At 44.1% G+C, this 25,448-nt stretch overlaps 1 protein-coding gene across 4 annotated transcripts in view; it reads right to left on the bottom strand.

Annotated features, from left to right (window-relative positions):
* Positions 1-785: 785 nt before the first annotated feature.
* Positions 786-25,448, bottom strand: part of GAL3ST3 (galactose-3-O-sulfotransferase 3) — a 129,359-nt gene continuing 104,696 nt past the window's right edge. For all 4 annotated transcript variants that reach the window (XM_069207934.1, XM_069207932.1, XM_069207933.1 and 1 more), the window contains 2 exons: positions 12,381-12,651; positions 786-3,116 (listed from right to left, as the gene is read on the bottom strand). In XM_069207934.1, the coding sequence (XP_069064035.1) occupies positions 1,934-3,116; positions 12,381-12,523 (1,326 nt within the window). In that variant the 5' untranslated portion in view covers positions 12,524-12,651 and the 3' untranslated portion in view covers positions 786-1,933. The remainder of the gene's footprint in view (positions 3,117-12,380; positions 12,652-25,448) is intronic.

Here is a 25,448-nt window from a genome sequence, read left to right as displayed (position 1 = left end):
CTTTACATGTTTGTGTATTAGAATAAATTCACTGCCCCCAGGACAGCCGCACACTTATGCTGCCCTTGGGGGCAGTGCATTCAACTGAAATACCGAGCAGCTGTTTAAAAGGAGCTCCGTGTTTCTCTGTGCAGGAGGCAACTCACTAGCACTTTTAAGTGGGATTAAAGATCCCCTTGAAGGCAGGTGCAGTGAGTAACTGCACCCGCCTGCAGGGGGTTGACTGAGGGGTCTATAGGGATCCTTTTCTCCCCCACAGAGGGCCGTCCTTTAGGAGGTGCACTGAAAGTGTGCCACCTTTTTGTGGCACAATTTCAGTGCGTCTCCTAATGGCATGTTTGCCTCTGCACCCATGTCAGTAATAGGGTGTGGGTGCAGAAGCAAATTGATCCCATTATTTGCATTATGCCACGCCCCCAAGTAAATGAGGAAATGCCCTCTCATAGCGCTGGTGCAACGTGTGTGTCAGCGCTATCTGTATCACAAGCATCAGTGACGCCTTCTGTAATATCATTATGACCTGGGGGTGCTCAAATCGGGCACACAGGCACGTTGCGCCCCAGGGCAGTATCTATAATACAGTCCCTGGCATTTCCGTATTAGTTCTCGAGATAATTTGTGATTATCCTTTGTGAACGAGGATTGCTAGTCGCCTTACGGTGTACTAAAAATATCTCAGACTTCAATTGATGTTCTAAGGGGAAAACATAGTGAGCCACGCATTAAAATCCATTAAAAGGAGAGAGACAGCAAAACACCAAAAGAAAACGTTTCAACTTCTAAAATAAAAAATAAACACTTTTAATATTGTTCTTTCTTATTATTTTCTGACATGTTCTGCTGCTTTTAACAAACTTGCTTGTCATCTGGCTCACCGCATCTTGCCGTGTTGATTTTCCGTGCTCTGGAAATATTTTGGTGCAACATGACGTCACTAACAGTGGAAAGAATCCCCATTGCCCATTCAGCACATTGACACAGGGCCCCTGCTCTCATTAAGTTCAGTTAGTTTAAGCCCCAAGTAAAGAAGGATGGGTTTGTCCCATTCACTGCTATAAACTTTGATGCCACTTATTGCCTGTCCACAAAACCTACTTAAATTATAATATACATTAATGCAGAATATCTGATCATTTATTTCTCCTGATAAATAATATAATATGTACAATTTAAATATTTTTAGTGCTGGTGTAAAGGGTGGGTTGGGATCAATGAAATTGAATAATGAAGTCCTTCATTCATAGTGGGTTCAGGATGTAACGTTATTTCGCTCCTTTCCAATGACACACAAGGACATCCTCTTCTTGTGCTAATTTCACCAATGTCGGGGGATGAAAGGGGTTTCACTTATATCACACATTCATTTCGTGAGTCTCCTGAATATGATCACATCCACAGCTTGGTTGACCATCCTGTCCATTCATACATATTCTGCTGTCTGGAGAAAGAGTTTGACTCTGGGAGGAATGTAAGGAGGTAACTTAGATCACATCCTTAATCGTGACTTCAGTACACATTAATTTGATGTTCTCAGCCTCCAAGACGTAGGATATGTAGTTTTTTCATTTATTCCCCTTGAATAATTTCCAAAATGGCTGCTCCAGAGAGCCTTGATGGTGCTTCATATTAATGCCGATGTCCGACCTCAGGGAACTTAGATGGGCAGTCATCTTGTCCCATAATTGATTGCCTGATAGTGTAGTGGCATTCAACTGGTCTGGGAATCAGAAGTCAATTTGTTGTGCATTTTTGTGCCCATATCTCTCATTGGTGCACACCTAAGCAGCTGTTGCTTGGAATGTGGGTTCTGAATATGACAGTCATTCATGAACTACAGTCTAGGTGGCATGATTTGTGAAGGCTAACCTCTGACGTTCCATCTGCATGCCTACTCCCTGCTACATATTCAATCATCCGACAATTTTGTTGACAGCTATTGGTGCCTGATTGGCTTCACCGCAGTAGCTTGGACTAGTCCAGCTCTGTTGTTTGCCTGCTTGACCATGGCTTTGGGTGGTTGTCGTTGGATCACCTTCCTTCGGTTCTTAAGGCTCTGCTTCTTGAGCAGATACCTTGAGTACTGAATTTCAGGCATCACCAGTTTCAGGCAGTGCTCTTGTGAGCTAGAGCTGAGGTTGCCCGGAAGATCGTATCCAATGATGTTCACCTTTGAACTGGGCTGCCAGGGGCGGAGCTCCTTATTCTTGATCTGGGTTGCAGAGCGGAGCCTCAGTTGATCCCCGAAGCAGGTTCTCATGAGTCGCTCCTGTGCCTGCCGGAGGAGCTGCACCTCCTTCTCTACGCATGCAGCCCCCACCTCATGGACCTTTTTCCAGAAGGTAGTGTTGAAGTGATTGTAAAGCCTAGAATCAAGGCTGTTCCAAGCACGGATCTTGTCAGGCAGAGAAGAGGTGATATTGAGCTTGGACTCCTTGGTCCTCATATTCAACTTGACATATACCATGTCTTCTAGGTCCCAGGAAAGAAGATGTTTCAGGAGGACTAGAGACTCATCAAAGTACTCTGCGATCATGACCAATGAGAAGACTGTCTCCATCTCACGGATAAAACCTTCTATGTAGGCATCTCTTGCAGCCTCATTGCCATGGTCATTGTCACCACCTAGGTCATAAACTAGCGTGTTGTGGGCATACATGGAGAACTTGTCGTTGGGACGGTAATACCTGAGTGGATGGTTGAGGAATGTCTCCATGGAGCCATTTGGCACTCTCTTGAAGGAAAGACAGTACTGGTTGTAGTAGCTAAACAGGGACTCAAACATTGCCACAGGCTCTCTGAGGATGGTGACATACAAAGTGTCATTGGGCATGAGTCGTCGGAGCTCCGAGGCATTGAAACGCATGTGGTTGGTGATGATACGAGGTGGCAATGTGTAAGGGTGAACAAAGCGTGTGGAGAAGTTGCGGGGGTAGCAAAACTGGTGGTCACAGCTGTGGTGAGGAAGTGCCACAGTCACATTGTTCCTCTCAGCAAAACGAAAGAGAATGTTCTGTACTGTGCTGCTAGCAGTCTTGTGTGTCTTCAGGAAGGCGATGGCTGTGTGCTTGGGGGTCCTGCCAGAGGTTGAGCAAGAGTAGTAAAAGGTTTTGTGGTACCTGGTGCAATAGAAAGAAAAAGGACAAGAAAATAATCAGTTCTGTCTTTGTAAACGTGATGAATGAACATTAAAAAGGCACAGATAAACACAGACATGGAATTTCCAAGACCCACTTGTTCATCTTGGATGAATAAAGGAACCTCTAGTAGCTGTCCATGTATTAAAGAGAGGAACCAGTGTGAGGAATATGGCTGCTGCCGCCCTGGGTTGGGGATTTTTACGTTATTGAGCCTACAATGTATAGCATTGATGTCAAGGGATGGTGTGACAGTGAACTACTGATTCTTCCTCTCCCTCACAGCTTCGCCTCCTCTCCACACCTCACCATATAACCACTCTCAATGGGTAAACTAACGCTACTGAACTAGAACACCCGTGGCATGAACACTGCCAGAAGCAGTGCTCTATGCATCAGCACCTTAAGAGATAAGAGGTGCATACTGCATTCTTGCAAGAAACACATTTTGCTAGGGCAAGGACACCAAACTCCAGAATCGCTGGAGGGTGGGGTGAAGCAATGTTATGGCACTGGCTACTTGTGTTATGCTAGAGGAGTGCGTGTCTGGATCTGACGGGTGATCCCTTTCACCCTTTCACAGTAGACACCGACCCAGAGAGCCATATGTCCTGGTTGAAGGGGTATTAGATGGTACTGGAGTATTACAGGGTTGTGTTTACTTGCCAAATACTGGTCGATCGTATTTCTAAGCCTCCCTCTCAGCCCATCTGGAATGCTGGACATTTGGGGTGATTTTTAATTGCGTCCTTGGCTCTGTGATGGACCACTCGCACCCCCTCCCAAACTCCTGCACGGTCTGCGCTATTGCCTACTTGTGGTAATGGATCACGCATTGGTTCTTAGTTGATAGCTGGAGAGCATTACATCCCAACACTAGGGAATATTCCATCCCCCCTCCACCTCATGACTTTCATGTTAGATTGAATCAGTTTCTTTGTCTCCCTGCTTTGTAACAGCTCAGAACAGATGTCGTATACTTGAGTAAGACCATCTCTGAACACAAAAACCTTCTGCTCCGGCTCACCTGGGGGACTATACTCAACCAGCACCCACTTGGATACTCCAACCTGCAGCTGTGGAAGACCAAGCATTCAGTGCAACCTCTTATGACACACTTACAAACTATATTTCTGAAAACACCAACACTGCCAACACAACAGTGATAAGAGGACACTGTATACATACAATCATTGATACAAGAGGCACATTAAGTCATGAGCTGGAACTACCTGAGTTCTCTTTACGAGGCCTAGAAAGAGCCGCCAGCGAAGATGACATGGGTCGAGCCAACCTCCTGGAAGCACACAAGTGCCATGCCGGCTTAATCGAGTCCCTGCGGTGCTTGGATTACGAAGTATATCAAGCCAAAACAAACAGAGAAGGAGGCAAGCCAGGTCGCCAACTGGCTTGGCTCTTTAAAAATGAGTCCGCTGATACCAGTGACAGCAAAATGTACTGCCCTCCCTCTATTGCATACTCTCATGAAGAAATCCATAGACCATTTTACACACACTATCAAGAACTACATAGCCCCATGCAGAACCTACGTCACCCCAGGGCAGAAGAGTTCCTCTCCATTGTTGTACTGTAGGTGGTGATGGAGGAGCAGAAACAGGTCTCAAATGCCCCAATAACAGAGGAGATATGATGCACCATACATGAAAAACCTGGGACGTGATGGTCTGCCAATCGAGTTTTATTAGATGTATGCAAGTTTGCTGACTCCAAAATTGCCGGACTATACTCTTCTGCAATTGGTTCTGGCATTTTACCATGCTCAATGCGAGAGGCTCTCTTAGTCTCCCTCCCCAAGCCAGACAAGCATCCCTTAGAGGGCACTTCTTACAGACCACTAGCCATGATGTGATGTGACTATGAAATCCTCAGCAAATTCTAGTAATTCACCTTCTAGAATGCATGCCTCACTTAATAAGCACTGATAAAAAAGGATTAATGCCAGGCAGATCTACATCCCTACATTGATGGCATCTACACAGACTCCTCAAGGAAAATCCCACGTAATAGCCCTGCTCTGACTGTTTAGCCCTAGACCATGAAAATTCGATACATTAAAGTGGGAGTACGTTTCCAGTGCTTCAGCAGGTGGGAGTGGGAGACATGTTATGCTCAGTCAAACTCCCATACACAGAACCGACAGCCAGAGTTAATATTGTTCAAGGGTGTCCACTTTCACCGTTGCTTTTCGCTTTGGCGATGGAGCAATTGGTGCAGTGGCTACACCAGTCCGGGGGACCTGATGTGTACATCTGTGAAGCAAAATACATGCAGTCTCCTTACATTTGGAAGACGTGTTTATCCATGTAAGAGACATACAGAATGGTGTAAATGCCATAACAAACAATCTGAGTGCTTTCGGGACGACCTCTGGTGTAAGAGTGAATTGGTCAAGAATCTGCTTGTTTCTATTACACACAGGCTGTCCTGCTCACAGAATAACAGTAGACACCCACCATGTCAATTGGGAGGTTCATAGGTTCCAATATCTCAGCATTGATATATACCACTCCCCCGGTGATCTTCTTGAGGGTAACCTCATGGAAGCCATCTCATCTCTCTGGTCCCAAACTGAATTTAGGCGCACACTTCCCATTACTGTTCAGGGCCGGGCCGCATTATCCAAGAGAGTAATGCTGCGAGACTACTCTATTGCTTTGCAAATTTACCAGTTCCCATTCCCCGCTGGGTATTCCACCTACTAGACAGAATGTTGGGGGATTTTTTTTTAAACAGGGAAACATATAGTCATCCTAACTAAGCTACAACTGCCTACAGACAGTGGAGGACTTGGCACTTCAGTATTTGATCACTTCTATCTTGCAGCTCAACTTCAATAGCCAGCCAGGTGGCTTGCGAGACTTAACTCGGCAGAGGTGTCAACAGCAATCGGTGGTGAAACATTGAACAGAACACAGAAGTTGTTTCTTCCAAAGTCACCACTGCCTGCAGCCCTCAACACATTACCATACAGAGCTTACACCGTTTATCGTAAGGCCCTGCAGACATCTCCAGGCACGCTGCCATATGCACCGGATACCTCACTGAGATCTTCAACCATGTTTTAAGAGAGAGAATAGAGACTTGTGAGTCCTTAATGGTGGACACTCTGGGCAACCTATTTCATGAACGCAATGTGATCCCTTTTGATCTGTTGTCGGAACACACTGCCCTACCAGCAGGGCAGGCTTTGATGCACAGGTGCCTGGTTGCAGAGATGGAGCTCCTCTGGGGCACCACAGCCTCTGAACCCACTACTCACACACTAACTCAGGTACTCTTCACCCTGGGAACCAGACTATGGCTTATATCCAGAATGATAAAAGTCGTACCAGACAAATCCATTGACCCCCTTGCTAGCCTATGACAGAGTTGGGAACATGACGTAGGGCACCCTCTGACCCTCCAAAGAGCGGAAAACAGAACTCATATACCCATGCCAGGTCTCACACAGTGCCCGCTTTTAATGCATACAATATAATATCGTACGCAGAGCCTACCTAACACCAGCTATGCTTCACAAAATATACCACAAGGTATCACCTACTTGCCCTCTTTGTCAGAACCACCGAGCAGATATGCAGCACATGTTCTGGGACTGCCCAATCACACAAATGAACTTCATTTCACCAAATGCATGGGGTAGCAGAAGTGACATCACATGCTCTTTGACCTTCAATTTCATTTACACACACACACATGCTTACACATACACACATTCACACTTACACACACTGTCTCTCACGCAAACACACACTCACCCTCAGGCACACACACAACATGCATTTCTTACTTACCTCAGCTGCCAGGGAGGTCCATCGTCCAGCTATTTATAGTTTATTACACTAACAGAGAAAAATTTTACATTATTTACTATTAGTGTAATACAAAATGAGAGAAAACCACGAGAAAGGAGCCTCACCCAACGTCTATAAGGACGAGCTGGCACTGTGTTCCTGGCACTGATTTTGCCACCTCTGAAGACTGGTGTCTCAAAAACAGTACCAGGGGTTCCAAGGGGCAAGCCAGGGGTTGCAGCTGCGACCTAAATGACGTCAGTGCTTAATTTGTGCTTGTTGTTTCCGGTGCTGAGCACCGGCACTTATTTTTCAGGACCGGCGCTTATTCTTCTACTCCAAGCATTTGCTGAGAGCAAAAGACACTTATGGGAAAGACGGAGGAAGAGAAAAACGAAAAAGCGTCACAAAGGGAGAAAGCAGAAAGCTGCTAGAGTGCGCTGAAGGGGCAGTGAGTGGCTTTAAATAGATTGAAGAGGCCCGAGATGGCTTCAGGAATACGCTGCCTCAGTATTCCGTGCTCGCACATTTAAATGCAGCAGCCGCGTGTTTCAGAGGAGGACTTTGAGTGCCGGCACATTTTAATTTACAAATTAAGCACTGAATGACGTCCATGATCACACATACATTTTGGGATGCTGTTTCTACGATTCATTGACATGGTACTTTTTGTGGTCAGGCGCACAATCACAATGAGATGGAAGGCTGGGTCATTCCCAGGAGTTCTGCAGTGGCAAACCACGGTAATACCCTAGGCGTGGGTGGACTCTGTGGCACTGAGAGGAACTGCTCAGCCTATGGGGACGTCCTATCGCTGCAACCTGGGACGATCTCCTACACACACTTCAAAGCACTCCTGAAGATGACATGTTACCATAATTACATAGAGATCTCCAGGATATCAGAAGACAGACTGTGCTACCACGCTCAATCTCTCCACCTCTCCACTACTCCAGCTAAGCACTCAAAAGTAGGACACAGAGCGCCTAGTCAGACCCCAAGAGACACTATATGCAACATTATACTCAAAACTGCTCCATGGGATCAGGCTCAAAGTTATTGGTGCTCTGTTTTCTTTCTTGTTATCGCTTTACCTGTGGAATCATTGTGAGCCTATACTCCTGCATGTGCTATGCAAATACTGATAACTGCTTGCCTTTTATATGAAAGTCAGAATTGTGTTAACATACTGTATTGAATGGTTTACAATGCTAAAAAACTCAATAAAAAGGACTTTAAAAAAATGTAGGACTATGGCTGCTGTTACTTGTTTTCTGGACTTAGGGAATTTGGAGGGAAAGGGTTTTCTTTAACCCCTGGGAATGGAACATGCAAACATTAGCTTAACAGTGACATTAAGAGGCCTGCCATAGTAAGACTAAATTTCTATAGAAAGTTGATAATGCACAGAGACGCCATGTGGTCACTCAGATTATACTCCCGATTGACAGTGTAGTATAACACCAAGTGGTGATAGAGAGGATGGTGGAGATCCAGATATTGACAGGTAGGCATGGCTTAACAGTGTCCCCTTGCGGTGTAAGTATGTGCCTTGGTCTGGAGATCTGATAGGAGTCGACCCTGAAGTTGTACTCCAGTTAAAAAGTGGGGTTGGCAAACGCCACAATGAAAGCATAAAACTTTAACTGCAATATTGACACCCAGTGACACATTATGAGATTGTTTTGCCTTCTGGACCGAGCAGAGAACGGTGCAGAACTAAATGCCAATGGCAGGCACAGAATAAGACTGTTGAAGCCCTGAAAGGGAATTCACCTATGAAAAAGTGCTGATTGAAGCTGCAGTGGAGCTTAGGGGTAAGATGTATCATCCATTTTTGCAGTCGCAAATGGTCTGATTGAGTCACTAGCAACCGCAAAAATGCATTTTGGTATGTATGAATTCCAATTTGTGATTCAGTAACTTGTCCAAATTGGAATTGTGACTACATACCGATTCGGTATTAGGAAGGGGCGTGTCAAGGGCGTCCCTTCCCAATATCGCATCACAACGATATGCAGGAATGGTTAGTGACCGAAATGTGGTCGTAAAACATTTGATTTTACCGCTTACTTCAAGTAGGTGGTAACCCACTCGCAAACAGGAAGGGGTCCCCAAGTGAATGCATGCGATAAAAAAAATTAAAGAGCAGGCAGTGGTCCCACGGACCACTGCATACTTTTAAAAAGTGAAAAGAAAACATTTCACTTTTCATTTTTAAACGCATTTTTTAAAAAAAAGATTGCTTCTTTTAGAAGCAATCACAGACATGGCAGTATGCTGAGCCCAGAAGGCCACCATCCCTGTGATTTTAGCGTTTCCTAATGGGTCGCAAATTGCGACCACCCTCCTGAATATTAATGAGGTTGGTCACTTTGCAATCCATTAGGAAACACAAAATGAAACTCCATGACTTTCATACATTAGAATAGCAATTACCTACTTGCGATTTGCAGAGAATCGCAATTGGGTAATTGCAATTTAATAACAAGCATTTACAATGCATCGGGTCTCGTGTTTGCTCATGTTAGAGCTGATCGCGTTGTAAACTCCTTACCCGACTTTTCACCTATCGGGCAAAAGTGCATTTATGTACATAACCCGAAAAAGTGAAATCAAGTATGTAAAGCGCTTGACTTCTGCCAAGCGAGATCGGGCTCGTAAGTTAGAGAAAAAAAAGTCCACGAGCCCGATGGAAAACAGCGAGCCTCGCATGTTTTCTGTACTTGGTCGCTGCGCTGGAGGAGGGCTAGCCACCTCAAAAGGCATGACATCTGCGTGCCTTAGACTAATGAAAGCAAGCAGATTTTATTAGGGAAGCCCACCAACCAATAAAAAAAACTGACGTGAAGTTGACAGGGCTCCGAGCCCTTTTCTAAATACAAAAGAGTCTCCCTGCTAAACGCATGCGCAAGCGCATGCAACGCAGGCTCGACCCTAAAAAGGATACACTTGGCCCTAGGTTTGGTAAACTCTGTCAAAGAGCAATCGAACACTGGTGCAATAGTGACAACTAGAGGTCATTGAGATCATTGCACTGGCTGAAATTCACAGTGGAGATTTTTTTTTACAGCCAGGGTCGGACTGACCTCTGGTGCAATCCGGCCAGAAGCAGTTCGTCGGTGGGAGCGGAGGAGCGTCGCCCCCCACAGGCTGCTGTACAGAAAGCAACCAAAATAAAATGGTAGTAAAATGAATTATTACAATTTTATTTTTTATGCTTAGCCAATGATTAGCAGCAGTGAGGAGTGGCCACTTAACTTTGAAGTGCGCATGTTGGTTTAGCCGGCTACTCTGCTAGGGCCAAACCAACATGAACAATTCAAACCTCTCCAACCCAGCTGTACTGGACATCTGGGTTAGAGAGCAGGCACAGGCCTACAGTACCTTTTGGAGCGTGGATCTGGTTCACTCCATCCAATCAAGACACTTTTTCATGCTGCTTAACAGCATGAAAATAGCATCTTGATTGGATGAGGGAGCTGGTTGTTGGAGGAGAAGCTGTGGATGAATGGAGACATGCTGCTAAACATGGAGTAAGGTGATTTTTTTATATATTTATATTGGTGAATATGTTATTATGTATGTTATGTGTAGTTTTTTGTGCATGTGTTTTACCCCCCCCCTATAATTTGCCACCAACCGTTACTGCCAGAGGGGCTAGTTTCAGGTCAGTGGGAAGGCCATTTTTTGGGCTGTTTGGGGACCTGCAAACCACTAATACATTTTGTCCTTACATGATCACAACTGCCCCAATTTGCACTTTTTTAGCTATGTGATTCACTAACTGGGGTCCCTTTTGTGTTAGTGTGCGGTCCTAATTTCTGTTCCATTCCGACCGTCAAGAGGGGCAGTAGTGTGAGAAAGGTGGCCACCAAAATTGAAACCGTTCAACAGAGTTGACTAAGTTCTTGGGACAGGTAGAAGTTGACCTGATACGAAGCAAAAGTAAAGAAGGGAATTGAAAATAACATACAAGAAAAGAAAAAAAATAACCCAATTGTACCATTAGAAGACTAGTTTTTCCAGCCTGGCCAGTACCTAGTTTTGCAGCTGAACTGCTAGTCCTAATGTCACTGGCCCTGACACGAAAGAGATAGTGAGTTATGAAAAGGGATATATCTGACATTAAAGCCTGGGACAGTAATGCTGGTTTTAAGGTAACTCTAAATCCATATAGTGTATCAAGAAAATAAGCTTTGAATTGCTATACTACCTTAGATTATACTATGTTATGTTTCTTCATGTCATGTGATGTATGATTTTATGTCATGTCATGTTACTTTGAGTTATATGATTAGCGCGTTGTTCAGCGCCGCTCTGTAGAATAAACAGGCCATTGTTATTACGTAATATTGAGACTTTCTTCCTGTTTGGGACTTCATTGTGACCTTTGAATTTCTCAGTCGGGATTATTTAGCTTCCGGAAACCTCCGCCATTCCTGCCCATTTATTCGTGAATTGTCAGGGTTTAAGATTGAGCAGTATTTTTGCTTTCACTAGGATTTGCAGGCCTGGAAATTGTGTTCTTGATTCTCCGTTTTGCTCGGCTGTGCTTCATAGCAAAACTGCGTCAGTGAAAACATTTTTCCAGAAGGGCCCGCTCCACGCCCTGTTCTCAAAATGTAGACTAAGTATTCTCTTGGGAGCCACGGGTTCTATTTTTGTGCAGGATTATTTCAGACGGATGTGGAGGAGAGTCGATAAAACGCTTCCCAAACCCAATCGGTCCTACTGCTTACCGAAGGCTGACAGTATTTCACTCAAAATTCCCACATAAACACAAACATGGACCCGAACATGTCGCCTCTAAGTGACAGGCTGCCAAGCCCCCCACGTGACAAACAAGAATGCTACAGGAGGGAGAGCCCACTCTAGCACCAGGATGGATCAGCTCACAGCTGGACAAGCAAGAATGACACAGGAAGCGCCCACTCCAGCATCAGGATGGATCAGCTCACCGAAACATTTGTGACACCGTGGTTGAGCCAGCGTTTAATTTGTGTTTGTGGGGACTAGATCTAATTTTTGCAAACATAGCTTGATTTTCATCCTTAGACTATGACCAAAGGCAAGCGTGAGAAAGACAGGAGAAGGAGAAGGAAGGGGGAAACGGCAGGTATGAAAGCAGATGCAAAGGCAGAGCGCAGTGGTAAACAAGAACCTATGAGGAAAGGACACGGATCGAAGGGTGGTGGCTTGAGGTCCTGCTTGAAAAGAAGTGCAGGGAGACCAGAGCACCTGTTTCTCACTAAGTCATTGCACCAATGCTGAGAAGTACTGACTCCCTCCGTTTCAGATTAAGAAGTCCACGTTATTCAATACCTGACAGTATCTGTCCACTTAAATAACAGTCCTGGCTTTTAGCTACAAAAACCGAGGGCCCCTGCATTTTTTTTTTTTTAGTTAAGCACTCGGAAGAGTTACGTACCAGCTGAAGCGGTTAGTCTTGTGGAGCAGGAGGCTGAGCATGCTGAAGGCCACCAACACGAGCAGGATCTTCTTGTGGGACATTTTGAGGACTCGTTGCACGCAGGGCAGGGCATGGGCCACGATCCCGACCAGGCTGGCCATCCTTAGCCCGGTACTCGCCAGTCGGTCAGCTCACTCGCCATAGAGGCCGTGAGGGCTCGTCGGCCAGGGCAGGAGAGTATTGGAGGCTTCCTTCATCGCAGGGGCATCGAGACGTCGAGAGATGGGACCTGCGCGGGACACAAGAGGAGTTCAGCTGAGCGGGCCTTGGTAAGAAGCAAGAGGAGTAGGGAAAGGCGAGAGGGGGGAGTGACGGACGTAGACAAGCATGACAGAGGAGAGGCGACGAGGCAGAAGAGCTCCTATGGTCCCACTCTATTTGGACGTTGTTGCTGCAGGGTGAAGCGTTCTGAACTTTAATGCCTTCTGCCTGACTGCCATCCTGGGAGAGAGCGGGGGTGCTCACGAGCATCTTGTGAGCTGTGGTGAGGAGCTGGGAGTACGCTTCTCGGAGAACCGTACCGAAGAACAGGAGGAGGGTTAATTATCACTAGCGGGGGAAACAAAAGAGGTAAGCACCCAGGAGGTCGCGCGTGGGTGCGGAGAGAGGGGGGGGGGGGGGGGGGAGGTCGTTGTCAGAGATGTGAGAAAGATGAAAGGAGAGCTTCCACGGGAAGAGGGTGGATGACAGGGAGGGAGAAATACAGAGAGATGAGAGAGAAGGAAGAGGGATATGGAGGGGATGAGAGAGACGGAAGAAAGATACGAATTCCCTGGTGGCTGGTGAGGGGGGAGAAAGCTAGTTCGAGAAGCACGAGAGCGAGAGAGACAGTGAAATGTCAAAGCGAGATAGAAAGTGAGAACGACAGAGAGCGAAAGAGAACTACACAATGAGACGAGAGAGATGGAGAGGCAACGATAGAGAGAGATGGAGAGAGACATTTATAGTGGATAAAGAAAGAGGGAGGCAGAGAGAAGACACGATCTAGAGAGATGTGGCAGCTATGATGGAGAGAGAAAGAGAGGGACAAGGAATAAGGGGGGGAGAATTTGAAGTTAAGAGGGAAAGAAGAGAGGTAGAGCCGAGGCAAAGACAGTAATGAGAGAGGCGAGGACAACTGTGTGACCAAGCAGCAGAAGGTGCAAGGTAAATGCAAGATACTTAAACAAGAAATGGCAAAGCCAATAGGTCTTGCCTACGCAAGAGCAATGACTTCGCCAATGCATGTTTTAGCCATGTTCTACATCAGTGTGGCTGCTGCTCAGCATAACTAAAAGTTAGTGGCATAGAGGAGAGTGGCGTAGAGTGTCTCAGAGTGGAATGGCAAAGACTGGAGAAGTGTGTTGTAGAGTGGAGTGTCAGAGTGTCGTGTTTTGGAGTGGCATAGTGTAGAGTTGTGTAGAGTAGATACACTGGAGTGACATAGAGTAGAGTGGTTTGGTGTAGAGTGCATTGGCATAGAGTGTTGTAGGGTATAGTGGCGTAGAGTGCAATGGCTTTGAGTGCAGTAGCATTGAATTCAGTGGCATACAATGCATAATTGTAGAATTCAGAGCTGTAGATTAGAGTTGTGCATAGTATAGTGCAGTAGCGCAGAGTAGAGTGGCACAGAATAGAGTGGTGCAAAGTAAAGTGGCATAGAGTAGAGTGGTGTAGAGTGCAGTGATGTAGAGGGTGGTAGCGTAGAGTGGCAAAGAGTTGTACAGAGAGAAGTGGCATAGAGTTGAGTGATGCTGAGGGCAGTGGCACAGAGTTGAGTGGCATAGAGTGCAATGGCATAGTGTGCAGACTAGAGACAAGTGGCATAGAGTGCTGTGGTGCAGAGTGGTGCAGAGTAGAGTAGCATAGAGTGGTGTAGAGTATAGTGCCATAGAGTGCAGTGGCACTGAGTTCAGTGGCATAGAGTGCAATGGCATAGAGTGGAGTAGTGCAGAGTAGAGTGGGGTAGAGTTCATTGGTGGAGAGTGCAGTGTTGCATAGTAGAGGGTCAGAATGCAGTGATGTAGAGTGGAGTAGAGTGACATAGAGTACAGTGTTGCCGAGTAGAGTGCAGTGGTGTGGAGTGCAGTGACATAGAATGCAGTTTTTTAGAGTGCATTCGCATAGAGTGCAGTGGTCAAGAGTAGAGTGGTGTAGAGGGCAGTGGCATAGAGTGGACTGTCGAGCAGTGAAGTAGAGTGGCATATATTGCAGTGACGTGGAGTAGATTGTTTCAGAGTAGTGAAGTGGCAAATAGTGGAGTGGTGGAGGGTGGAGTGCAGTTGCGTAGGGTGCCATAGAATGCAATGTCATAGAGTAAAGTGGTGTAAAGTGCAGTAGCTTAGAGTGCAGTAGTGCAGAGTAGATTAGAGTGGCGTACAGTGGATTGACATACAGTGCAGGGGGTTAGGCTTGAGTGTTACAGAGCATTGGCGTAGAGTATATTTGCATAGAGTGCAGTGGCATAGAGTAGAGAGTTGCAGAGTGACGTAGAGACAATGGTGTAGACTGGAGTGGTGTAGAGAGCAGTGACAAAGAGAGCAGTGCGGTAGAGGAGAGTGGCGAAGACGGCATTAGCTTAGAGTAGACTGGTACGGGGTAGAGTAGATAGGTATAGCATGAAGTGGCGTAAAGTGCATTGGCATAGAGTGGAGTGGTGCAGTGTGCAGTGGCGAGGAGTGGTGTAAAGTGGAGTGGTGCAGAGTAGAGTCCAGTGGTGTGGATTGGTGCAGAGGTGAGTGGGGTGGTGTAGAGTGGAGTATTCAAGGTTCTTAGCACACTGCCAGTACAGACAACACATTTTCAATTGAAATGACCATTACATTTGCACAAACATACAGTTTTGCTAATAAAACTATACAGTGCACAGACGAAAATGTGTGGATATTGTATCACCTAGTGCAATGATTTGTTTTGATCATATTACAGTATTTGTTTCCAACACACTTCAGAAATAACAAAAAATGTGCATAATTTGTGATCTAATTCTGACATATTCTAAAATACTTACACAGTTCATTTGGATGTTATTGTGTGGTAGAAAAAAACTCTTTATTACCCCCAGTATCCAGTAAGATTGTCATATAAATCCTCTCACTTTGAAGTTAGCCCCTCTCCTGCCATTTGTCTATTGAAACTGGGTGTGCTATTAGCGAAAATGTGTGAAGTGCCCAAATGGGCATGCCAGGTGCAAATTGGGCTCTCTTTAAGACCAGCAGGACCGGTCTTTCCCAGGTTCTGCAGACCTGTCTAACTATAGATGGCAAAGAGGTCGAAACCCTCACATCCATCATTAAATCCAGCAGTGGCATACTGCCACAGTTGCCCCTCACCAGTCTGGATTCCCAGGTTTCATATCATCCATCCAGTGCACAGTGTGTTGCAGTTGGGCTGTGATATAGTAGAGCTTCAGGTTTAGCAGTTCAAGACCATCCCCGCCTGAAGTGTGTTTAAGAGTAGAAAGGCAAACCCATTTCCACCGCGAGGCCCGCAGAAGTTCGACTATCAACTTATCTAGCTCTACAAAATACTTTCTGGTATCTCAAAGAGAGTCCGCTTGAAGATGTACAGGAATCAAGGCTGGATAATCATTTTAACCAGTGGCAGCTTCCCCATCAAGGGCAGATGTAGAGTATTCCAGAATTTTATTGACAGTTTTAATCCTTCCAATACTCTCCCTATGTTGGCGGTCTCAAACTCCAGTACCCCGTGGGCAAGTCTAATCCCCAGGTATCTTACACTCTTAGGGGCCAGATGTATGAAGCAGTTTTGCTGGTCGCAAACGGCTCATGGACCGTTTACGACTGATAAAAGGCTTCTGGCCATGTACCATCCCTATTTTGCGAGTCAGTAATTTGTTACCAATTTGTAAAATAGGAAATGTGAGTCACTATTATGAAGGGGCGTGCCAAGGGCTTCCCTTCCTAATAGTGAGTCGCAGGGCCATATAAGAATGTTTTGCGACCGGGAATATACGGTTGCAAAACATTCTCAGTTATCACCAACTTCAAGTTGGTGGTAACCCATTCACAAACGGGAAGGAGTCCCCAAGGGGCCCTTTCCCCTTCGCGAATAGGGCACAAACATTTTTGAAGAGCAAGAGGTGGTCCCACGGACCACTGCCTACTCTTCAAAAATGGAAAAAAAACTTTTCAGTTTTCTTAAAACAGGCTGCATTACAAAAAAAGAATGCTTTATTCAAAAGCAATCACAGACATGGTGGTCTGCTACCCCCATCAGGCCACCATCCCTGTGATTGTGGCCATTCCCAAATGGGTTTCAAATTGCAACCTTCCTCAAGGTAATGAGGTAGGTCTCTTGTGACCCATTTTGGGAATCGCAAACAGTGTCAAACACACTGTACTACATCACAGTTTGCTATTTCCTAATAGCGAATCACAAAGGTTCATTATTGGGGAATCACAAACCACTTTTTACATTCATCTGGCCCTTAGTCTCAAGGGAGATCCATTCGGGGAAGAGCCATCACCGACCTACCTGCCAACCTCCCCCAGAGGGAGCAGCTTAGATTTAATGTTGTAGACATCTAACCCCAACACCTCGCTGAGTTTGGTGAGGACTGCCAGCATGATGAGGTATGTGTATGTGGGCTGACGCAGAAAAAGTAAGGCATCGTCAGCGTGCAGGTAGACTGCATGCGTTTTCCATCCATCTGTATACCCCAGCCTCAGAGCACATGTTCAAGCCGGCCCCCTAGTGGCTCCATCGCCAGTGCAAAGTCCACGGAGGACAAAGGGCAGCCCTGTCTTGTCCCACGGTACAAAGAGAATCGATGCAACACCACCCCTCCCATGCATACTCTCGCTGTCGGGTCCCTGTAAAGCAGCTGTTCCCATTTTAGGAAGTGCTCACTGATGTCTACCTACCACAGTGCCCTCCACAAAAATTCCCACGACAGGGTATTCAAACACTTGTTTGATGTCAAGGTGGTAAATGCTTTACACTTGTTCCTCTAATCAAGCCGGGCTGCTTGAGTGCCACAGCTAACTAGGACTGGGCACAGTTACTGGACCTGTGAAGGGTGGAGTATGATTGTTAGATAGTGAGGCCTTACAGTCACACCATATAAGAACCCACTTTGCTACAATAATTTTGACATTAGTATTTACCACAGAGGCAATTGACCCACATTGCACATTGGAAATGTAAACATGACTTTGACTCTATCTACTTTATACTAGAGGTGGGCAAGCCAGAAAAGGTGTGATATGAGCTGAGCCAGGGGTCCAGCTTGGCTCTTAGAGCCGATGCAGGAGCCGAGCCATGTAAAACAAAAGCCTCTTTGAATTGTACGAGGTGTCCCTCTGGCAGCACCTTAAGTGATCAACAGTCTTTTTGCGTCAGGTACAGTAAATGGCTTGGATATTTTCTTCACACCCAAGTACTAATTCCTTGAAGCGCTATGCACTATATGCAGTGTAACTTTAATCCTGAGTGCACTTTTATAGCCTTATAGCCCGCTGCTGAGTCTTATACTGGTTGTTAAAGGCCCTGTGTGGTTCTCGCCTTTACCAAGTGAGTGGGCTTTCAATAACCAGTATAGCCCTAAGCAGAAGGGCTACAAGGTTATTAGAACATTCCACCCACCAAGGGCAGAATGTTATAAATTAAAAAAGGAGAAACAGAAAGACAAACATTGGAACGTAGAAGCAGGAGGCTTATCCTCCATTATCTTCAAATTGAGCTCCCAACATTCTAATGGTCTAATAGATTGCAAGTGATATTTTGTGAACTCATCTGTGAAAAAAACTCAAAGGTGAAGGAATTAATGTAAATGAACCACTTTACTTGGAAAACATGGACTTTGACACATCGCCATCGACTGGACGATTCCCTTTCCTCGCCCACTAAACTATGAGTGAACCACAATTTATATAGTACCTCAGAAGATGATCCAGTACAGTTTATTATTTTAATTTAATTAAATGGCTAAAAGAAGCTGAAGCCCCATCCTTTATATGCAGCATAACCAAGGGGCACAAGTGTGCACCATTTTACAAAACATCCACTATCTATTTAGGAAGGAAAATAATGCAGACGTTGTTACAGTCATTTACAAAACATATCGCAACCTCCAGTTTAATGGGGAATCCACTCATGCTATCCATTAAAAGTGCACTTCAAAAAATTCCCTTTTTCATGCCCTTAGTGGGGGTTTATCCAAGCTTTACACTCGTAGAGCTATCAGAGGGGCAGAGGCACAAGTTCTATGAAGGGGACACACTCGTCTGACTTTAGTGTTGGTGACACCCAATGCGACAACCCACCCCCAGGCCCTGGTTACAGCCTCCTCCTTGGATTCCCTGACTACCATCCTCCAATGATGCCCCTCATATCTCATGAATGCCTCTCTTACATTGAATTTCTTTCATTCCACTATTCATGCCAATGCAGGATGTCAAAGCGCTTTATATCACACACAGATATTATACAGAGGCAATGAATGAATGTGTAAAGCAGCATAGGAAATGTTACAAAAGACTATGAGGGCCACGAGGTCTAGGAGTTACATGTCACCCATACTGGTAAATGAAGAGTATTTCATCTGGAGAAAAGAAGGAGCAGATTTACTAAGTTTTCATACAGTAGAACTTTAACCAACGTTACTGTGTTGTGTAGAGCACAACAGTGGCATCTCTGCTAAGATGGCACTGTTGCTCTTTCCCCTGTCTCTGGCCTAACTTAGACTGTCTTGCGCCAGCGTACATATCCTTGCCTCATACTGCAAGAATGTGTATGTGATGCCATGCATATGTTTTGTACTGGAAGGGTAAACATCCGGTACAAAATACTATTCATTGACAAGGAATAACACTTTGCCATTTTGTACGTTTACTGAACAATTATGCCTGCTTCGAGGAGGTTTCATTTTTTACCACAAATCCCTTTCTTCCAGTGATAGAAGAGAGGCATTAGCATAAAAACCCATGGGTGGTTGCTTAGGAACATCCATGTACCACCCATAGTACATCCCATTGAAACAAAGTATAGCCTAGTGCTACTTCATGTTACTTTAGTTCTACTTTCTGCTTTCTTTTTTAAAATATTTTATTATAAATTTCACAGTTCCTGAGCAACACATTAATTAACTTGCTTTAAAAAAATAAAGGATTATTCTATATTGTACAAAACATCCAAGTAGTCCCACCGAAGACAATGCTAAATTTCCTGACTGAAGGTTCAAAATAAGTGTTCAATTACCATAGAGGGGAAAAGGAAGTGCATCAGGCATTACTATATAAATTGCTGAAAAAGTGCATTGATCTTAATTCTTCTTTCTAAAATACATTCCACAGATTTTACAAACATTTTTCATTTTATAGCATTCAGGTAACTCTAACAGGGACCCTACTACATTCCCTTCAATGGGGAACCAGAATAGATACTCAATGACGGGTAAACTAGAAATAGAAAAAAACATTGCTATATAAAGTGCTAAAGAGAAATAGCACAACTGTGCATTAATCTTAGTTCTTACAGACATATACAGTATATGGGTGTGTGTGTGTGTGGGTGTGTCTGTAAATCATGTGTGCAATTCATCCCTGATCTTCCTAATAAAGGCAATATAATTGAGCTTATATAAATCATGTGTGTGTATATATGTGTTTGTGTATGTATATATATTTTTAGATTCATAAAATATACTAGTTCATTTCACTAAAGTCCTTTCCATACAACAGATGAAACATTTCCAAACTTTAAAATACTTCTTGCTCTCTCCAACCTTTTTGCATATAAGTATTGTGTGTTATAAACAGTTTGCAACTTATTCAGCCATTTTTGAAATTCTAGTGAGTCCCTTGATAACTAGTGGTTAGTTAGTCACTGAACGAGCTTGCAAAATTGCTATATACCACCAACTTTGCATATTTCTAATATGTATATCCAGGTGACAAGAGCTTCCTAAGAGTACTGCCTAAGCATCCGGTACAAATGAAGCTTCTAAAAACTCCTGTACGTATGTTAAAAAATTCTCCCAAAATCCCTTTAGCTTCTGGCAGATCCAGATCACGTGGCCCTCTGGTTACATTTAGGAAACATATCTGTGGTACTTGCATTCTAATCATGTAGTTTCTTAGGGGTATAATACACTAACCACAATGAGTACATCGGGATCTATTTCAGATTTCCTCTCAACATCTTGGTAGTAAAAATCAATATATCTGATCAGTCCCCCTCAGTAACATCCTTCATTCCCTTCTTTTGTGCAATACAGAGCATTTTGTAAGGATCTTTATGGCAAATATAGAGCCATCTTACCCATTTCCCAACCTTCTTTGTAATATGTGTAGGATTATATATGACTAGCACTCTTTCCCTTGATTCCTCTATCTGAAACAGGAAGAGGCTCTTGAGTACACTTTGCATTTGAAGTTATTCCAGGATGTTGCAGGCCTGGGTCGAGGAAGACCTTGTCTGCCTTTCTTCCCAAGCAATTAATTGATTGTTACTAAACCAGTCTCCTATCCATTCCAGATTAGCTTTTTCCACTGTCTTGCTGTTTGTTTAAGTTCTATGAGATATACAAGTTTGAGGGGGGGGGGGCTGCATGAATCTGCAGGATACCAAGGTATTTCCATAGCTGTTTTTGCTTCTGCTTAATATAGGGCAACTGTCTTGTATCTCACCAGCTTCAGATTATCTCATATGATTTTGGGAAATTTGGACATGGTGGAACCTCTTTCAACATTTTTTGCACATTGCACATTGAAATTATCTACCATTGATGCCTTAGATATGTTATGGATCATGGTATGCATAACCAGGAAAGAAGCTAGGTAGTGCACTTTCCAATCTGGGATTGTCAGTCCTACCTCTTCCCAATGAATATTTATCTTTGCAGACTTACTCGAGGATTGGCCTTATTCGATACAAAGTTAGATATCCTCATGTTGAGTTTGGAAAAAAATATGCTGGAATTGTGATAGATAAACATTTTATTAAGGGCAAAATATGCATCTGAATCAATGCCACCCTGCCAACAATCTGGATAGGGAGCTTCTGCCACCTGTCCAATTCATCCCTGATCTTCCTAATAAAGGGAATATAATTTAGTTTATATAAATCATGAAGCTCACTTGTTGCTCTAACCCCAGATACCTAATAGAATTTTTACTATACGCCTTATGAAGAACTTCTGGAAAGTCCTTCACATAGATATTTAAAAGCAGCATCTCTGCATTGGCAACGTTAATTGTATATACTGCCAAAGTGAAAGATTTCCGAAAAGTTTGAAAAGTTTTTTAATAGCTACATAGTCTGGACGAATGTAAAGAACCAGATTGTCGGCATACAATTTAAGTCTAGAGAAGTCTAGTACAGGGGATGGAAAATCCTTCATCATGTTCAAGGCAATGCAAGGGGTTCAATAAAGGCTGCAAACAATAAAGGTGACAAAGGACATCCTTGTCTAATGCTCTAAGAAATATTCATAAGAGATGAAATGTTCCCATTTGATGCCAGTTAAGCTCCTTTGGGGCACAGATATATTTGGACAATCATCTTAATAAGTTGGCCCAGGAATTTCATCGTATGGTTGGTGTGAGGGCACAAGCCCGTTCTCATATGCTGCTACCAGATCAATTATTATCTCTGACTTTCAATTGCTAGGTATCTTCCTAAAGAACTTTTAAACTGCATTAAGCTGGTGATGGGGTGTTAAGAGGGCCCCTGCTCCCGGTTCTTCTCCTTTTTTTGAAAGAATGTTAGTATCCCTCTATTAAATGAAGAGGGTGGGGCCCCTCATTTAAAAATGTAATTAAATAATTCTGTTGGAGGATTCTTTAGGTATTTTAATCATTATTGAGTACCATTCCGAGGGAAAAGTGTTCTCCCTCGGAGCCTTACATCTTGGAATTTCCCATACCACCTTCACCGCCTCTTCTATTTCTATAAGGGGAATACATTTACCCGCTGCTTCCTTTGCCAGTAAGGGAATTTGAGCCAGGTTAAAAAAAATGAAAATATCTTCATCTAAGGGATCAAGACCTTCTTCGTATATTCTACAAAAGTATGCAGTAAAAGTAGACTCTATTCCCTTTTCATCCCCCTCTAATTTCCCTGTCAAGGGATCTTCTATTGTGGTGATATTATTCCGCACCGCTCCACACCAAATACGCCACACCACTAATCTACCACTGGCTTTCCCTTCTTCATATAACTGTTGGGCATAGGACTGCAAACTTAAAATTTCCTTCTCCAGTAAAAAAGACTAGAGTTCTTCTTGACCACTTGTGTGGCTGAATGTCTCTGCTTAATTTGTAGCTGATGTGATCTAATTTTGACCCTTTGAAGCGCCCTTGACACACTTTGAATTTTTTCTGCCTTTATCTTTCTATGAGTGCTTTCGTAGGCTATAATCTAACCCCTCATTGTTAGCTTATTCACCACCAAGATATTTCTGGTGACGCAGAGCCTCTATTCTATGAAAAAAAGAGTTGAGTCGTATTCTCCGTCTCATCCAACCCCCCTTCAAGAACGGGACTTTATTATAAGACCATCTGTACCTAATGGTGGTTATATGTGCAAATGAACTGCCAAGCCGGATTCTGCATGGTCTGAGACACAATTAGGTACACAAGCATTTACAATGCAACGGGTCTCGCGTTTGCTCATGTTAGAGCTGATCGCGTTGTAAACTCTTAACCCGACTTTTCACCTATCGGGCAAAAGTGCATTTATGTACATAACCAGAAAAATGTAAATCAAGTATGTAAAGCGCTCGACTTCTGCCAAGAGAGATCGCGCTCGTAAATTAGAGAAAAAAAAAGTCCACGAGCCCGATGGAAAACAGCGAGCCTCACATGTTTTCTGTACTTGGTCGCTGCGCACGAGGAGGGCTAGCCACTGGAAAAGGCATGCTATATGCGTGCCTTCGACTAATGAAAGCAAGCAGATTTTATTAGGGAAGCCCACGAACTAATAAAAACACTGACGTGATGTTGACAGGGCTCCGAGCCCTTTTCTAAATACAAAAGAGTCTCGCTGCGATACGCGTGCGCGAGCGCATGCAACGCAGGCTCGACCCTAATAAAAAGCAGCCGCCCTTGACTGGGAATCGGATGTAAGAATGAAGTCTATCCTTGAAGCGGTCTAAAACCGAGCTGAAAAAACCTGTGGTGCATTAAGCCAGGATTCGATCTACGCCTGGGATCAGAGAGGCCCTTTTCACTCTTTAACCTATTTTTAGCTTGCACCACTCTTGGTTTCCTTTGTTTACCTTTGGGGTTGCTCAAATCCAAGTTCGGAATTTTAGTGCAATTACAATCTACCCAAACCACAGTATTTTCGAGAAGTGAGCTAGGCAAAGAATTAGATCATATACGGGCTCCAGCTCATCAACAAAAGAGCTGTGTATGGGGACTAGTGACTGGTACTTATTTGCTTGGAATCTCGACAATCACCCACATTCCCCTCTCGATAATTTGTTAATATTACCACTAAACCTATTGCTTAGCAAGACTGCAACCATTATGTGTGCTGCCGAAATGGCAGAATGCAACAGTAGCTGAAATGTCCACCATGTAACTCGCCCCTCCTTGTTAATATGTGTCTCCTGGAGTAATACAAAAGTTGATTTATGTTTCAAACCAATTAAAGATGGCCTTACGCTTCCTTCCATTGCTCAGCCTTTCACATTCATGGACAGAATGCTAAACGTGTACCCGCCCATCGGATTATGCTATTAGTCACATATTACACAAAAGGTCTCCCTTTCCAATAGGCCTCCCTCCCGCCCAGCCTCTATTTCTGAAAAGTGTTTGTAAAATTCTGAAAACTGTCTTTTTCAGCCCAGGCAACAGTTCATTAATGCTCTATTGCCTGCCCTCCCTCTCCTCACCCTACTCACACCCCTTCATCCTCTCCTATACCCCCATTCCATACAACTCACCCTCTGTCCCTCCCTCCCCAATTAGGCACTTGTGCGACTTCTTCATTCTTTGCATAGGTTTCCAATCCATCTTTCACCTTTCAAGTGTGATGGCTTCACCACTTCTGCATACCCACAACCAGTACACCGAAATAATACCACCCCATGATTGAACGCAAAACCTTCATAAAAAAAGAAAAGTGAAAAAGGAAGAAAAAAACGAAAAAGAAATGTTGTAGTCTATGTTGCAGTGGCCATTATTTCCTCAAAGCTTTTGGAGATATGTTTTTGCTGCCTCTACCTCCTGAAAGATCCTAATCCTAGACGTCTCATTTACCAACACCTTCAGCCTTGCTGGCTGCATTCACATAGTTTGAACACCCTCTGCTTTAAACACAGATATTACTAGTCGTAGTTCCTTCTGATGCCTTGATATATCAAAAGTCATATCTAGGAAGACTTGAATTCTAAAGCCCTCCGAGGACTTAAAACTCTGTTGCTTTATTGCTTGTGAGAGAACCTTTTCTCAGACACTGAAGTCTCCAAGTTCACTAATTATGTATGTGGTCACGCAGCACTTTTGTACTCTGTAAATAGGATGCAATGTGCCCCTATACTTGTGAGATACTCCTTAAACTCTGAGAGGACGTGAGTGCTAATTAAACTCTTTATAACTTCTACTGGTGAGGATGCCAACACTATTCTTTTGGGTATACCGACAAAACACAAATCCGATCTCCTTGGACCCTTCTTCTGGTCCTCCAGTTGAGATTTAATTGACTTAGACTCCTTAGACTGGGAGACTTTTGCTGACTTAAGCTCACCCTGAGTGTCCTCCAAAATAGAAACACTATTTTCACCTCCTCCAAATAGGTATCTATTTTCTTCTCAATGTCCTCCATTTTCCTACTCAGGAACAAAGTGAGAGAACACGTATTTTGTTTCATCTCCTTTATCTCTCCAGTATTGTGGTTAATAGTGTCTAAATTGTAATATTGGCGAGTTGAGCTCCAGTATGGCTAAAGTCTTAGCAGGGTTAACCTTGCCCCCTACAGTGTTGGCCAGTCTTGATGTTATAGGAGGGGTTTGAGGTGCTTGGCACAATGGATATGTTAACGGTAAGCGGGTGGATGAGATACAGGTTGAGGCACTGC

Source organism: Pleurodeles waltl, chromosome 9 (assembly GCF_031143425.1).
Source record: "Pleurodeles waltl isolate 20211129_DDA chromosome 9, aPleWal1.hap1.20221129, whole genome shotgun sequence".
Lineage (NCBI taxonomy): Eukaryota > Metazoa > Chordata > Amphibia > Caudata > Salamandridae > Pleurodeles > Pleurodeles waltl.
Note: the sequence above shows the minus strand (reverse complement) of the source record. Positions and strands in the feature narration are given on the sequence as shown.